The following is a 13746-nucleotide window of genomic DNA, read 5'->3' as shown; positions in this document are numbered from 1 at the left end:
TGAAATCTTTGAATTTAGATCATTTCCTGTCATTTTCAGTCACTTCCTTGCAGTTTTATGCACGCACTGATTTACTTTTATGCATTTCATGAGCTCTGAATAATAATGCGTATAAAAGGCTTTGCATCCTGTTACAGAGACGACACTGCTGGTGCTTCCGTGTAGTCTACCACTGCTCCTTTACTCCACATGGCCCACATTCAACTGGCACGAAAAAGCCTGATCCACACTGCCCCTACCGGTGACTGAAATTACTACACCATTTCTTGTAAATGCCTGGTTTCTCTGCTGGGTTGCTGTTTATACTAAAGGGCTGGTCCTCTGCACATGTTTATCATGCCAGATTGTAGGATGAAGGAGCGTGATCGTGTGTGTGTGTGTGTGTGTGTGTGTGTGTGTGTGTCTGTGTGTGTGTGAGTCATCATTCACTTGAAGTTTATGATGTTAGTTTATTGCATATTCTTTTTATAATAAGATACACATTGCAAAATCTCAAAACCACAGAATATTACAGATTCTATCACTACTAGTAAAAAATAAAAAAAAATATTAGCCTATCATTAATATTACTGCAGTTATACTCATAATCGTATACAGCCTACTGTATATGATGAAACATATAACAATGACACCACAAGCTGTCATGCTTTAGCATTTCATTGTGCTTTGTGTAAATATCACAGCAAAACAAAATTTACAGTGTATGACTTTAGCTGCAAATACTTGTACTCGTTTGAATTACGCAGTCCAGCTGCAAAGTGTGCAGAACTGCTGCATGCTAAATATATAAAAAAAAATACCGCGAGGGTCCAAAACGAGAGAGGTCACAGTGTCGTCTACGTGCAGCGAGTCTCCGTAATCAGCCCTTGTTGTTATTGACTTCCTTCTAGCTCTCAACAGCGTGATTTCTCGGAAATTCAGCTACCGCTGTAAGGGAGGATCAACAGCGCATGCGCTAACATGCTGTAAAAAAACAACAACAACATCCATCTTGACTTTATCAATATATTTAATAATTAAGTGAGTTTTCAAATCACACTTTTTTGTTAGACAGAGGGGGGCTGCTCTGCAAATATGCAGAGATGAGATGAGATGTTTACGGTGCAAATCACTTTAGTTGAAAAGTGTTTATACTGCTGATCTCAGAGTATTCATGTGGTTGTTAACTGTAGTTAACTGTTTTCTTCACCTCTGTACACAACATGCACACTTCATTTACAAAAGGCATGGCATGAATGAACTTGTAGAGATAGAAACCTGAAAAGCTCTCAAAATATTATAATAATATAATTTTAAATGGTCTATGAAAAACTGACTTGTTTTTCGGTATGGACATTTTTTACAGTGTGCACTGCCTCCTTTGGCCAGCCGGGGAAAACCCGCTGGAGACTATAAATTCACTGCTGCTCACCGTTTGTGATCACTTCTGTCCCAGACTGATCTTCAGGTGGTTGAGAGAAAGAAGAGATATTTCTCTGGAACAAACCAAATCCAGTCGGACTATTTTTGTGCATTTTCCTTTTGCGGATCACTGAGCAAATAAAGCCTGTAAGTGTTCTGATTAAGCAATTCATTCATTACTTTTAGTTGCATAGAATGTCTTATATTTAAATATTTTTTTATTGCCGGGAGTTGCTTATTTAGAATAGATAGCCTATTCTAAACCTTGCATTAATGCACAAAGATTCCTGAAATGTCTTATGCAGCAATGCTTTTAAGTTTGTGTAATTTAACTGTTTGTTATAGTGACCAAAGTTGATGAAACAAGAGATGAAGTGACTTTTTAGAACATGTGTGTACTGTATGCACGCAGCAGTGCAGCAGGAGGCGTGCGCTCCCGCCCGAGTACAGAGGACCTTTTGGCGCACGTCTCCAAATGCCTCTTGCTTGGATGATATCAATTTGCACGGAAATTTATTTTAAATTTTTGGACTGCAAACTTAGTTCACGTAGCTTACATTTGAACATGTTGAAACCCTTGATTTTTTTTTTTTTTTTAATTTTGAAGTGAGACCTTCATAAGTGAGGTTGACTCATACAGTTAAGCGCTACCGCCTCCACACGCCCTCTTGCGTGCCCTGGCCGTGAACTCCTCTCACACTTCTGCGAGGCCTGCAGGCAGCTATAAATCTAAAAGCGGAGGCAGATGTGGGAGTCCATTTACTCTCACTACTACATATCACACACAGCATTCCTCGTTTGTCTAAATGCTTTACTGTTGCTGCATATTTTAGGCAAACATGCCTGTGTCAAGGATGAGGATGAGGCCGTGGCTGGAGAAGATGATCGAGTCCAACTCCATCTCGGGTCTGCATTGGGTGGACAAGGTGAGAGGCTCATTTCCTCCCGCAAAACATTAGATGGAGTCATTTTAAAAGCATTTACTAAAACATATGGTCAGCATATTGAAATAAGCAGAGGAATAGACATTTTCAAATATATTTCTAGTAGGGACGGAATAACTTCTCAGCAAGTAGAGAGGGAAGTGATATCTGCAAGGCTGCACGTGTTTTTCTTTCTTTTCTTTTTTTTTTTATATTTATTTGTCCTCTAACTAAACACTAGATATTTGCACGTTACAGTGACTTGATTGAAGCGCCAGTTGGGATGAATTTTGGTGTTGTAAAGAAAAAAAACAAACAATAAAGTGATATATAAGGCAGTAAAATGGTGAGCAATGACAACCTTTTAAATTAAACACCCTCTGGCACTACAAACAGGTGAATATAGACACCAGGAGTTAGTCATAACCCAAGTTTGGTGTTTAGTTCACAGATATCACCATGTATTCTATCACTCCTCCCTACCTGACATTTTGTGGTTCAAACTAAAAAAAAAACTGACAAAAGCTTGTTTGGTGTGTGTGTTTTTCTACTATGACTGCGCTGTGCAAAAAAAATATTTTAACATAATTTAAAGCCATGCTAAAGAACACTGCTAACAGTGGCATACGAGTTAGATGGTCAGCCTCTTGCAATATTTCAAAGTTTGTGCATGTTTTAATTGATTCTATGTTGAATGTGTGGCCAACCTCGTTCCAACTCAGTATGTCCTTTTGTATTTACCAGGATAAGACGATGTTCTCAATTCCCTGGAAGCATGCAGCTCGACATGGCTGGGAGATGGACAAGGATGCATGTCTGTTCAAACAATGGGCCATCCACACAGGTGAGCAGTGCGAAGACTCGTGCACACCAACTGCAAAATAAAAAAGCAGCAAATTATGCTCTGTCCGGGAGGAAAAAACTTAACAAAAGTCATTCTGCAGGGAAATACGCAGAGGGCCAGGACAGTGACCCGAAGACGTGGAAGGCCAACTTCCGCTGTGCAATGAACTCACTGCCTGACATTGAAGAGGTGAAAGACAAGAGCATCAACAAGGGCCACCAAGCCATGCGCGTCTTCAGGATGCTGCCTGCCACTCCAAAATCTAGAGGTGAGGCAACTGACAGGAAATGAGCATGCTTTTTTTTTTTTTTTCATGAATTAGCACTTGGGTGCAACATCTGCTGGCTGCTGATCTTTTTTTTTTTTTTTTCCTTTTTCTATTTTACACATGAAGTCAGTTTCTTCTACAGTCAAACAATAAGCTGTTTAAGATGTCAAGTGACCAAAATGTTTTTCTTTCCCCTGCACAGACAAACGAAGCAAAGGAAAGGAAGCAAAGTTAAGGAAGAAGGTAAATACTGATATTATACGGTTGTGATATTGTGTAGATTGTATAGATGCCATGACACTTACTCATTCAAATTATGCCTATTCAAATTATGCTACATTGATGTAGATAATGTAATGGTCTTATCAAATTACATTATTGTAATGGCAAGACAAGCAACACATTGTACATTTCTTTGTTTTTGTTTCATCATTTGTATTTCCTAAATCTCACTGACTTTGGCTATTATTTGCTTCTGTAGAGCTCAATGGTCAAGATGGAGGAAGACTCGGACTACAGTGATACCCAGTCTCCCATGGATGCGTCACTGATGGATGAGACCGAGTCCACTCAGGAAAACACAGTCGACAGCACAGTGCAAACCGGGCAGGAAGGTGAGGAAGAAAACTGGGAGTAGTTGAAGAATACTCTTGAGAGCATTGTAATTTCCTGTGTGTGATAAGTGATAAATGCATGAGCACAAACAGCTCTGTCCGAAGCCGTCTTGAATTTGCCACTAAAAACTTGAGCAGGTGTATTCAATGCTATTCTTTACCACCCTTGCAGGTCTGAGGTGTGTGACTCCCTCTGAAGTGCCTGACTGGTCTCTTTCAGTTGAGATTGGGCCCGGCAGCCTCACAAACACCTGCTTCCAGAGGTTTGAAGTTTCACCTGATCGCAGCTTCGGTAAGACAACAACACATGTCACACTGGCTGATAAATGTTTCAGAACCAGTCTAAGTGAAATGAAGTAAATTCAAATGGTTGGATTGATATCACAGTGCTGTACTCATGTCGCCTCCCTCTTCTCTCCCTCTCTCTTCAATGTGATCTTCTAGACGGGAGCTTAGCCGACGACATAATCGAGGTAAGCATGGACTTCAGCTCCTACTCTTAATAGCATGCATTTTTCATTGACAGGAATGCCCATGTTTGTCTTATACTGCCTGTTTGGCTTGTGTAATAATCCCCAAAAACTATAAGATTGATTGTTAAAAACTAGTGTGGGAAATCTGAAATTGTGCAAAACGTAGCTGTACTCAGTCCAGTGTTGCTCTTTCAGATCTGCGAGCAACTGGAGAGAGACTCACACTGGATGTTTAGCAGTTTAGACGGCAGGGGGTTCCTGAGCAATGAAGCACACACCAGTCCTAGTGGGAGCCAGTGGAGTGATTCTTCCTCAGGTAAATGTTGCTAGTTGGTTGGGCAGATGGACAACTTTCATCTAAATGAATATGACAAATATTCCCTTAAGATTGTGACATGAAGTTCATATGGCATCTAAATGAAGGCCATCCATCTGCTGCTTCAACATTACACTCCCTTGCTGGCAATTTAGGTGTTTGATGTAAATGTGTTCATGCAAGGGGTTTGTTCACCTAAAACACACTTGATAATCAGTGTCACTCACTCAGCCTACAAAATGAAATAAACATGGTTAGGTAGTCATGGAGCTATAGCTGAAATCAGTATGGAAATTGATATGAATCTTTTTCTTGAACATTCTGAAGTGCTTCTGTCTATGCGTGTAGTAAATGTAGTAAATGGCAGTCAGAAAGATGATAAAAGTATGCCGTGAGATATCTTGCCTTTATAGCAGCATTCATGACATCTTAAAGTCACTTTTTGAAAGTTAAGTCCCTCAAGTTAGACCACCTCTCCTATAGGCTACTTGTGGTTTAAGTTTGCATTCTCCTTCAACATCCTGACCTTGTCTTTCCTCTGTTTGTTTTACAGTCGATGGAGTAGAAGAATGTCCGTGTTACACAAATCTGGGTTCAGATTTCTTAACCCCCTCAAACGATACCTGGAACAGCTATAACAAAACATACTGCCTCTGAGGGCCTCAGGACAGGACAGGACAAGGCTTTTACACTTTGGACTTTAAAAGCTGTTCCTTTCTGCCCACCAATCACCCCCCATCCTTATCAACCATCAACACCCCTCCAGTCTGTGACAGGTGGCTTCCACACTTTAAGCTAAAATTCCACACCCGTCTCCCAACTGCATGTACCGTGTGTCTGACATTTGGTACCAGTTCGTGGAGCTTTCCTCATCTCCCTCAACCTCTATGTGAAGTTATGAAGAGAAGATTTGAAGTGCACTGCTGTTAAAAGACATGCTGTTCATTGTCTCTGTTTTTGGCTGGTTCAAGGCATTGTGGTGCTCAGCTTTTTGGGATGTTGAGCTGTGATTAGACATAAATCAGTTTTGCTCAGGCAAGGTATTTACATTTTCATACTAATCTATGAATACATGCAAGCTAGTAAGTACTTAACCTCATAAATACATTCAGTACACTTCACATTTGATAGAAAGATAATGTACAGTGTAAAATAATTCTCACATTAAATCATTTTCTTCTCCGTTATACATGTGAAATTTAGTTAAAGGATGACATTTTGTCTAATTACCCTCTTAACTCTCAACTTCTGTTAAAAGTTCCACTTCAGAATTTTTTTTCTGCTTATTGCAAGTTCAGAAAGTTTCTGTAAATAGCTGTTTTTGTCTGTGTGTTTTTTTATAAAATAAAAGAAGTCTATTGTTAAAATGTGAATTAATATGGCTCCTTATTATTATAACACTTTATGAGTGCAGAGATAGATGACTTTAAGTGCTGTGCTGTAATGAAATCAATGACTTTGACCCGACCACCAAGTGTCCCTCCCGTGACAATCTAAGGGTCTTATTGGAAAAAGTCAAGTAATCTTGGTCCAGATTTTCACAATATGCAGTATAGGATTATTTTAATAATCAACAAATCCTAAAACAACAGTCCTAAAAAGGTCATCAAATGTATTTAAATGACATATCTTAATGACATATCTCATTAATGTTTTATTTCTAACACTATAATATACAGGTTAAACTGGATTTAACTTTTTTTTTTCCCAATTTAAAGCAAAACATTTCGACTAGTTAAAAAACAAACAAACAATGTTTTTTTCCTCAAAAGGGGTGATTACCCAATTACAGTCTAAGTATAAATTATTCTGTATAAGAGCTGCAATAAATATAGTTATTGATTAACCATGTCATTTATTTTTTCTTCGTTATCTGGGGTTCCCCTATAATCCCCACGGACGCTGAGGTAATAGTGTCATTGCACAACATATACTAACTGTGAACTTTATTAGGAACAACATACTAAAAGGGAGGGCTTCCCCTTGCTCTCACAACAGCCTCAATTCTTTGTGGCATGGATTCCAGAAGATTCCTTTGAGATTCTGGTTCATGTTGATTTTATGGCATCAGGTAATCTCTGGATTTTTTCAGCTGCACATTCATGCTCCTGTAGTACCACATCGCAAAAGTGTCATCTTGGTTTCAGATCTGGTGACTGGGGAGGTCACCGAAGTACACTGAACTCATTGTCATGTTCATGAATCCACTTTGGCTTTGTGTCATGGGGCAACATCATGCTGGAAGTGGCCATCAGAAGACGGTAAATAGTGGCCATATAGGGAAGCACATGGTCAGCGACAACACTGAGACTGGCTGTGACATTTAAATGATGATGAATTGATTGCTATTAAAGGGGCCCAAAGTGTTACATCACTGCCATCAGCCTGGACTGTTGACACAAGGCAAGTGAGTGTCCAAGTATTTATGGTGCTGATGACAAATTCTGACCCTATCATCTGTGCGCCTCAGCAGAAAGCAAGATTCATCTGACCCGGCTACGTTTTTCCAGTCTTTAACTATCCAGTTTTGGTGAGCCTTTGCCTGCTGCCTCAGGTTTCAGTTCTTGGCTGACAGGTGTGGAGGCTGATGTGGTCTTCTGCTGTTGTAGCCCATCCATCCACCTCATTCTGAGATGCTTTTCTGCTCACCACAGTTGTAGAAAGTGGTTATCTGTAGCCTTTCTGTCAGCTCCAAACAGTCTGGCCATTCTCCTCTGACCTCTCTCATCAACAAGGCATTTCCGTCTGTTGATCTGCTGCTCACTTGATGTTTTTCTTTTTTTTTTTGGCACTGGGCTGAGACTGTTGTGTGTGAAAATCACAGGAGATGTTTAAGACTCAAACCAGTCTGACTGGCACCAACAACCACCCCATGGTCAAAATTTTTTTCTCATTCTGATGTTTGATGGGAACATTAACTGAAGCTTCTGACCTGTATCTGCATGATATTATGCGTTTCACTGCTGCCACATGATTGGCTCTCAGGGCTCTGTGGATGTACTGTAGCCATATGCATGCTGACATTACTCACAATCAGCATGGATAAATAAATAGCCTTAAGAAATGCAGAGGGTGTAAGGATTTATGCTCGGATCTTGATTGATTTGATAAATATGTCTGCATATCTTTAGCAGCTGCCATTTGAACTGGTAGAACACGCTGAACAGTGATGAGCTCCACTTGTTTCACTGTGTGAATCTTGTCAGATTGGCCCAAGGTTTTGTTGATGACTGTAAATCGCATTAGTAGATATGATCCAACAAAAACATGAAAACGTGATGATAACCAGGTGATGAAGGCTTATTATGCTGTTAAAACAAACTAACAATTTAAAAGCCTGGATTAAGTGTTGTGTGGGAACCATAGATACAGTTTACAGTATATCATGTGACTTCGGTGTGTTTTAAGAGAAAACCACACATTTCCTGTTAGGTCTTCAGATTAAAAGCAGAAGCTGCTGATTTATTTAGTGCAATTTTGAATTTCTGCCACAACACCAACTTTTTACCAAAGAAAACAATTGCAAATGTATGCAAATGTGAGACATGTACAGTACGCACTTCACTGCCACAGCTGCCTATCTCTCACACCTCCCTGTTATACATGCTCCTAAATCATCTCCATCTGCCCTCAGTGACTACTAACCGGTTGCCCTCACATCCCACATTAAAAAAAAAGTCCTGGAGAGACTGGTGTTGGTCCATCTCAGACCTCAAGTGAGCACCTCTGTAGACCCACTGCAGTTTGCATATGGCCCTCCGGTTGGAGTTGAAGACGGCATCCTCTGCCTGCTTCAACAAGCCCTCTCTCACCTGGACAAAGCAGACACCACTGTGAGAATCGTGTTCTTTGACTTCTCTAGTGCCTGTCCTGCTGAGAAAGAAGCTTCCGAATATGCAGGTGGACGCCTCAACAAACTCCTGGATGTGTGTCTGAACGTGTGGTCAGCAAGATAGGAGTAGAGCAGGGGACTTTCCTCTCACCTAATTTAAATTTTTATGAACTTCTTTCTCTTTATTTACCCCTTTTAGTTATTCTGCAGTATTGCACAAACTTTACAGGTGTGTAGTTGTAGAGTTGTGGAGATCAAAATGAAGTTCAAAGATGGGTGTGGTCAAACCGTTGAGTGTTAAGTTCCTATGTATTAATATAGTTATGACTACTGAGCACTCATGGGTTGGAACATGTCACGGCTGGTGTGAGCCCATCACAAGATGGTCTTAAGTTTAATTTATTTATTCTGTCTGTCTTGCAAAAGAGCTCTTGATCTCAATGAGATTATGTGATTAAATAAAGGCTAAATAGTAGAGTAAAATAAAACATAAGTTAAAACCAGTGGCATTTAACAATCAACAGAATCTAATGCCAATGATTACTTGCTGTTGAAAAGAACAGCTCAGTGTGCTTATACATTTCTCTGTATATTAAGAAAGTTGTATCACTTTTCCTCACACTGCTTTCTCTGTTACTTGTTACCTGTTAATACAGTGAGTCACCTTCATTTTCCTGAATGTCTTTCAACAACATTCAGGAAAAAAAATGCACGTCAGGGCAATAATTTGACGCTTTCAATAAAAACTTGACTATATGGACTCAACACCACAGTGCAGCTTGTAGCCACAGCCCTTTGTCCAAAACACAAAGAGCTGTTTTGCAGCTGCACACAGCCCTGGTCCATTAAGATTGTTGTCAGCAGAGAGATAGATATATCTGCCTCATATGCAACCCATTTCTGACAGTGTGGTTAATGAATATTAGTCGCATTTGTCTAAAAGTTGAAGTTACTTTACAAATTAAGATTGTAGATACAAACGGTTAACGCTCCATAGACAACTACAACAATTATTAATGCATCAATAATAATATTCCAAAAATCTAATACATAATAGCCAGGGCTGTAGCCAGGAAATTAAAATATTAAAGTCACAAGTCCAAGCCCCTGTGATGTGCCACCCCTCTACCTCAAATCTGTAAACGTTTCAATCATGTGGACTTTTGTTTTTTGTATTTTATCTGTTGAGTCAAGAGTGCCGTTACATTTTCATAACTTATAATTTCCCAACACTTAATACTGTGTCAAAGTCTCATATTCAAGTGGGTAAATTTTGTATCATTTATTAATTAATTGGTCTATAACTAATCAGAGTCTAAAAATACTGTAATCAGCCAATAAAATACTTAATACTTAATACATCCTCAGTTGTAGTACAATGATGATAACAGTCATAATCACAGGGCTTTTTTTTTTTTTTTTTTACTTTTTGATACATTTGAACAATACGAACTTAAATGTAATATAATATAGCGGGACAAAAACATTGAGTATTTTTGCAGTGTAGTATTACAAGATTTCTCTTTTTCCACCAGTGCAAACAACATTAAGTTATCAATAGCTGTTCATTTTACAGTATTGGCAGATTGTTTCTTAAAGACTAACTTGTACAAAAAAAGGGGACTGATTTGACTGTATTAAAAACTACAATTATCTTGACCATTTGAAATGCTTACTGGGCATTCATAACGCTCCAACATGCCACTGTTGCTATTGATGAAACATGCCTTTTAAGTGAGCTTTAACGGGTGTATTGAAAACCAGTGTATGTACTGGCCTGAATAGTCTTTTCTCTCTCCTTTGTGCTTGAACGAAGGAGTGAATCTAACACTTTGTCCAACCAGTTTGATGATGACTGATGCACTGATACTCAGACACTCACAACAAATTGAGTTTGTTAGTTTATTTTTGTTTTAATGTGAACATGACCTCCCACTCAATGACAAATTAGTCAAAAGTGAACATCTAACTTTTCTCTTAATCACTCACAAACATGTGGAGAGTATAGATTTCCAATTATAAAAAAAAAGAAAAATAATTAACACAAAAAAATGAAACTTTACTATGAATTGTACAGTTTTATTATAACATATGGAAAATAGCAGCATACAATGCGCTTCATTACTTATTATCATTTATTATGTATAACTTATTGTTATAGAGTCTTCGCGATGTAATTAGATGTTAGTGAACTTCTATCATAAAGCAAAAAAAACTGGCTGTATATGGTACGTTGATTTCTTTCTTTGATGTTTGCACTTTGAACATATGTTAACTTTAAAACAAGTCTGTTGAGTCGCTAACAAACAACAAATCAACCATTAACTAGACAAACAGAGGTCTGGTTGATGTCTGATTACTGTACCTTGATATGACAGCTGCACATGAATAACCCCTTTAGCTTTATAAGGTCATGTTTTTTTCTTACTACCATCAAGGTCAACAGCAGTCGTGTAAACATAGATTGTGTAAATTTTGTGTTAACTCTTTTTAAATATTAAAACAATATATCATGATAAATGAGCTCATTTCCTGAGATTGGTAAACTTTAGACTGGACAAACTGGTAAAACCATTAAAAAGCAGATGTGAAAGAATGCATACTGACTACAGACCTCATTTTTACTGTATGTTCATGTAGCCATATTTTATTGCTGATGGCTGATTCTAACAATTCCAACACTCTATCTTTGTTTCAGACATAGTTCCTTTACAGAGTGTCATCTTCCTTCTTCTGTGGCAGATGTAGATGCGGATAACACCAGGACTACTTTTCATCCTTTGCAGATTGTTGCCCTATCAGAAAGGAGAACAAATCATTTATAATTAAACACGTTTCTGCTTTATCATATTGCAAATATTGCATTTTGCGTTACACATCTCCTAAGATGGTGCACTTTATTTTTTTTCTGTTCACTTAAACCTGTGAAAAGCAACTTGACAAGAAGAAGCATTGCTTCAAATAGGTACCAGTCATGTTAAACCATGTGTCAGATCTGAGGAATTGTACCATACATGAATCTGACAAAGAAGAAAGAAAGAAGGAAAGAAAGAAAGAAAGAAAGAAAGAAAGAAAGAAAGAAAGAAAGAAAGAAAGACGTGTTGATGTGTTGATCTAAAAGAATTCTGCAAATTTGAGATCAAGCTTTGAGATCAAGCTTTTTAATTGTTGTATTCAGTTGCTACATCAAGCAACATCCCTACCAGTAGTTATCACTAAAAGAAAATAATGGCACCTACTTAACACCAACACAAACTCTATAACCTAATCGCAACCAGTTGGAGGTCAAGGACAGAGTCACGGAACTATGAAGAACGAAGAGCACTTGATATATGACAGCAGGACACCGTACTCAAAGAAAGAACATAAGCTGATGGGCTAAATAACCTTTGAAACGAGCATTTAATGTATTAAATCCTGCGCAAGTACATTGCTACCAGTCATGTTTAATGCTGTCAGTCATGTTTACTCCGTAAATGATTGACAAGTCCCTCTTTATTTCAAGCTTCCTACCCTAAAACCACATTCAATATGATGGCAATTTGATCAAAGTGCGGCTGCAGAGTGACGATGTAGCAGTTGTGCTGGAATGATTTGCACTATTATGCAGCAGAGTTCATTAGTGAATTAAGAAAAACAAGCGAAGCCGTGGGCAACATGGTGGTGCAGTGGTTATCACTGTCTACCTGTGCCAGTGCAGTATTCCTCTGGCTTCCTCCCACATTCCACAGACATGCAGGTTAGATTAACTGCCAACTTTAAAAAGATTTCCCGTAAGTGTTAAGGTGAGCATGAATGTTTGATTGTCTCTGTGGTCAGCCCTGTCAGCCCTGTGATACCCCACCTCTTGCCCAATGTCATTTGTCTTTTTTTTTCTGGGAACTGATAAGTATTAAAAAATTCAAATGTATTAACTAACTAAAAAAAAAAAAAAAAAGATTTCTTCTGGATTTCTTTAATTTATCATCAAATATATCATCAGTTACATATCCTTTTTCAAGTCATACTTTTTCCATGTGTCTAAAAAATAATATAAATTTATAAATAATAAATAACATATTTTTTCATGAGAAACAATCGCTCTATAAAGTTCCTGGAATACTTTTGCAATATGAAACAATAATTACACTAATTTCTGAAGCTATAGTTGTTAGGCAGAATATATCATAAAAAACAGACCAGTTTAAATAATTCACCCATGATTTGTCTTGAAATATTTAATATAAGCAAATAACAGGAGAGTTGATTTCTGTATAGTAAACTCAGACCAGGTGAAGTGAACAGGTGCTGGTTATGGTACAAACTTAAACAAGGGGGAGAACACACCACACACACTCTCTCTCTCTCTCTCTCTCTCTCTCTCTCTCACACACACACACACACACACTGATTTCTAAAAATATGTTGTTTGTACAGTTTAATTTTACAGTTAACTGAAACTCCAGGAATTGTGCGACATAATAAAGACATGTAGAAATTCAGGTTTTTGTACAGATCAAGGAGAATCAATGGATTTTGTTGACGGCTGAGCACTCAGAAGTTTTATATTACACATTTTACACTACTACACCGATGCACACAACACACACACTAAAGCCACTAAATCTGTCCTATAAATACTGATGTTCAAGTTTCAAGTTCAAGTGTCACTTAATTGTGATTTCAACAGTTCTGCAGGATCATGGCACACACCACATGACAAAAACAACCAAGCTTCAGAGCTGCATCCAAAACAACCTGATTTAAAAAAAAAGAAGGAAAGATCAATGTACTGTACGGATGAAAAAGAAAAAAGAAAAACAGGATACATATACTGGTAGGGTGACTATCTTAAGATCTGGTCAACTGTATTAACTTTGTTTGAATGTGTGGTCTGTTTTTTTTTTTCCTTTGTGTTTGACCAAAAGTGTAAATCCTCTAAACAAAGGTCCCTGAAGTAGGAAGTGGAAAATGCCTCCTAGGAAGTGTCTTAACTGACATTTTGTTTCTTAAGAACCCTGTGACGGTGCCAATGTGCACCACCCAACTTCGTCTAGTAGGAAAAAACTAAAGACGGCACCTAAATGCTGTCAATA

General features: G+C 38.2%; 1 protein-coding gene across 2 annotated transcripts; it reads left to right on the top strand.

Annotated features, from left to right (window-relative positions):
• Positions 1 to 1412: 1412 nt before the first annotated feature.
• LOC111234299 (interferon regulatory factor 1-like) lies at positions 1413 to 6212 on the top strand. 2 transcript variants are annotated; one of them, XM_022762303.1, is made up of 10 exons: positions 1413 to 1548; positions 2235 to 2327; positions 3069 to 3168; positions 3269 to 3436; positions 3639 to 3679; positions 3918 to 4050; positions 4223 to 4342; positions 4495 to 4523; positions 4719 to 4839; positions 5393 to 6212. In XM_022762303.1, the coding sequence occupies exons 2-10, from the start codon at positions 2241 to 2243 to the stop codon at positions 5494 to 5496; spliced, it is 903 nt and encodes a 300-aa protein (XP_022618024.1). In that variant the 5' UTR covers positions 1413 to 1548; positions 2235 to 2240; the 3' UTR covers positions 5497 to 6212. The 2 variants fall into 2 exon arrangements, with proteins under 2 accessions (XP_022618024.1, XP_022618025.1); XM_022762304.1 differs by lacking the exon at positions 4719 to 4839 and having other exon boundaries at positions 5393 to 5487.
• The last annotated feature ends 7534 nt before the right edge of the window (positions 6213 to 13746 follow it).

The sequence above is a fragment of the Seriola dumerili genome, unplaced genomic scaffold (assembly GCF_002260705.1).
Source record: "Seriola dumerili isolate Sdu_G_001 unplaced genomic scaffold, Sdu_1.0 BDQW01000449.1, whole genome shotgun sequence".
NCBI lineage: Eukaryota > Metazoa > Chordata > Actinopteri > Carangiformes > Carangidae > Seriola > Seriola dumerili.
Note: the sequence above shows the minus strand (reverse complement) of the source record. Positions and strands in the feature narration are given on the sequence as shown.

Bases quoted from the DNA above. Each gene is read 5' to 3' on its own strand.
- LOC111234299 (XM_022762303.1), top strand. From the start codon at position 2,241: ATGCCTGTGTCAAGGATGAGGATGAGGCCGTGGCTGGAGAAGATGATC. The intron at 3,169-3,268 runs GTGAGCAGTGCG...GTCATTCTGCAG, and splicing joins ACAATGGGCCATCCACACAG to GGAAATACGCAGAGGGCCAG. The intron at 4,524-4,718 runs GTAAGCATGGAC...TTGCTCTTTCAG, and splicing joins TAGCCGACGACATAATCGAG to ATCTGCGAGCAACTGGAGAG.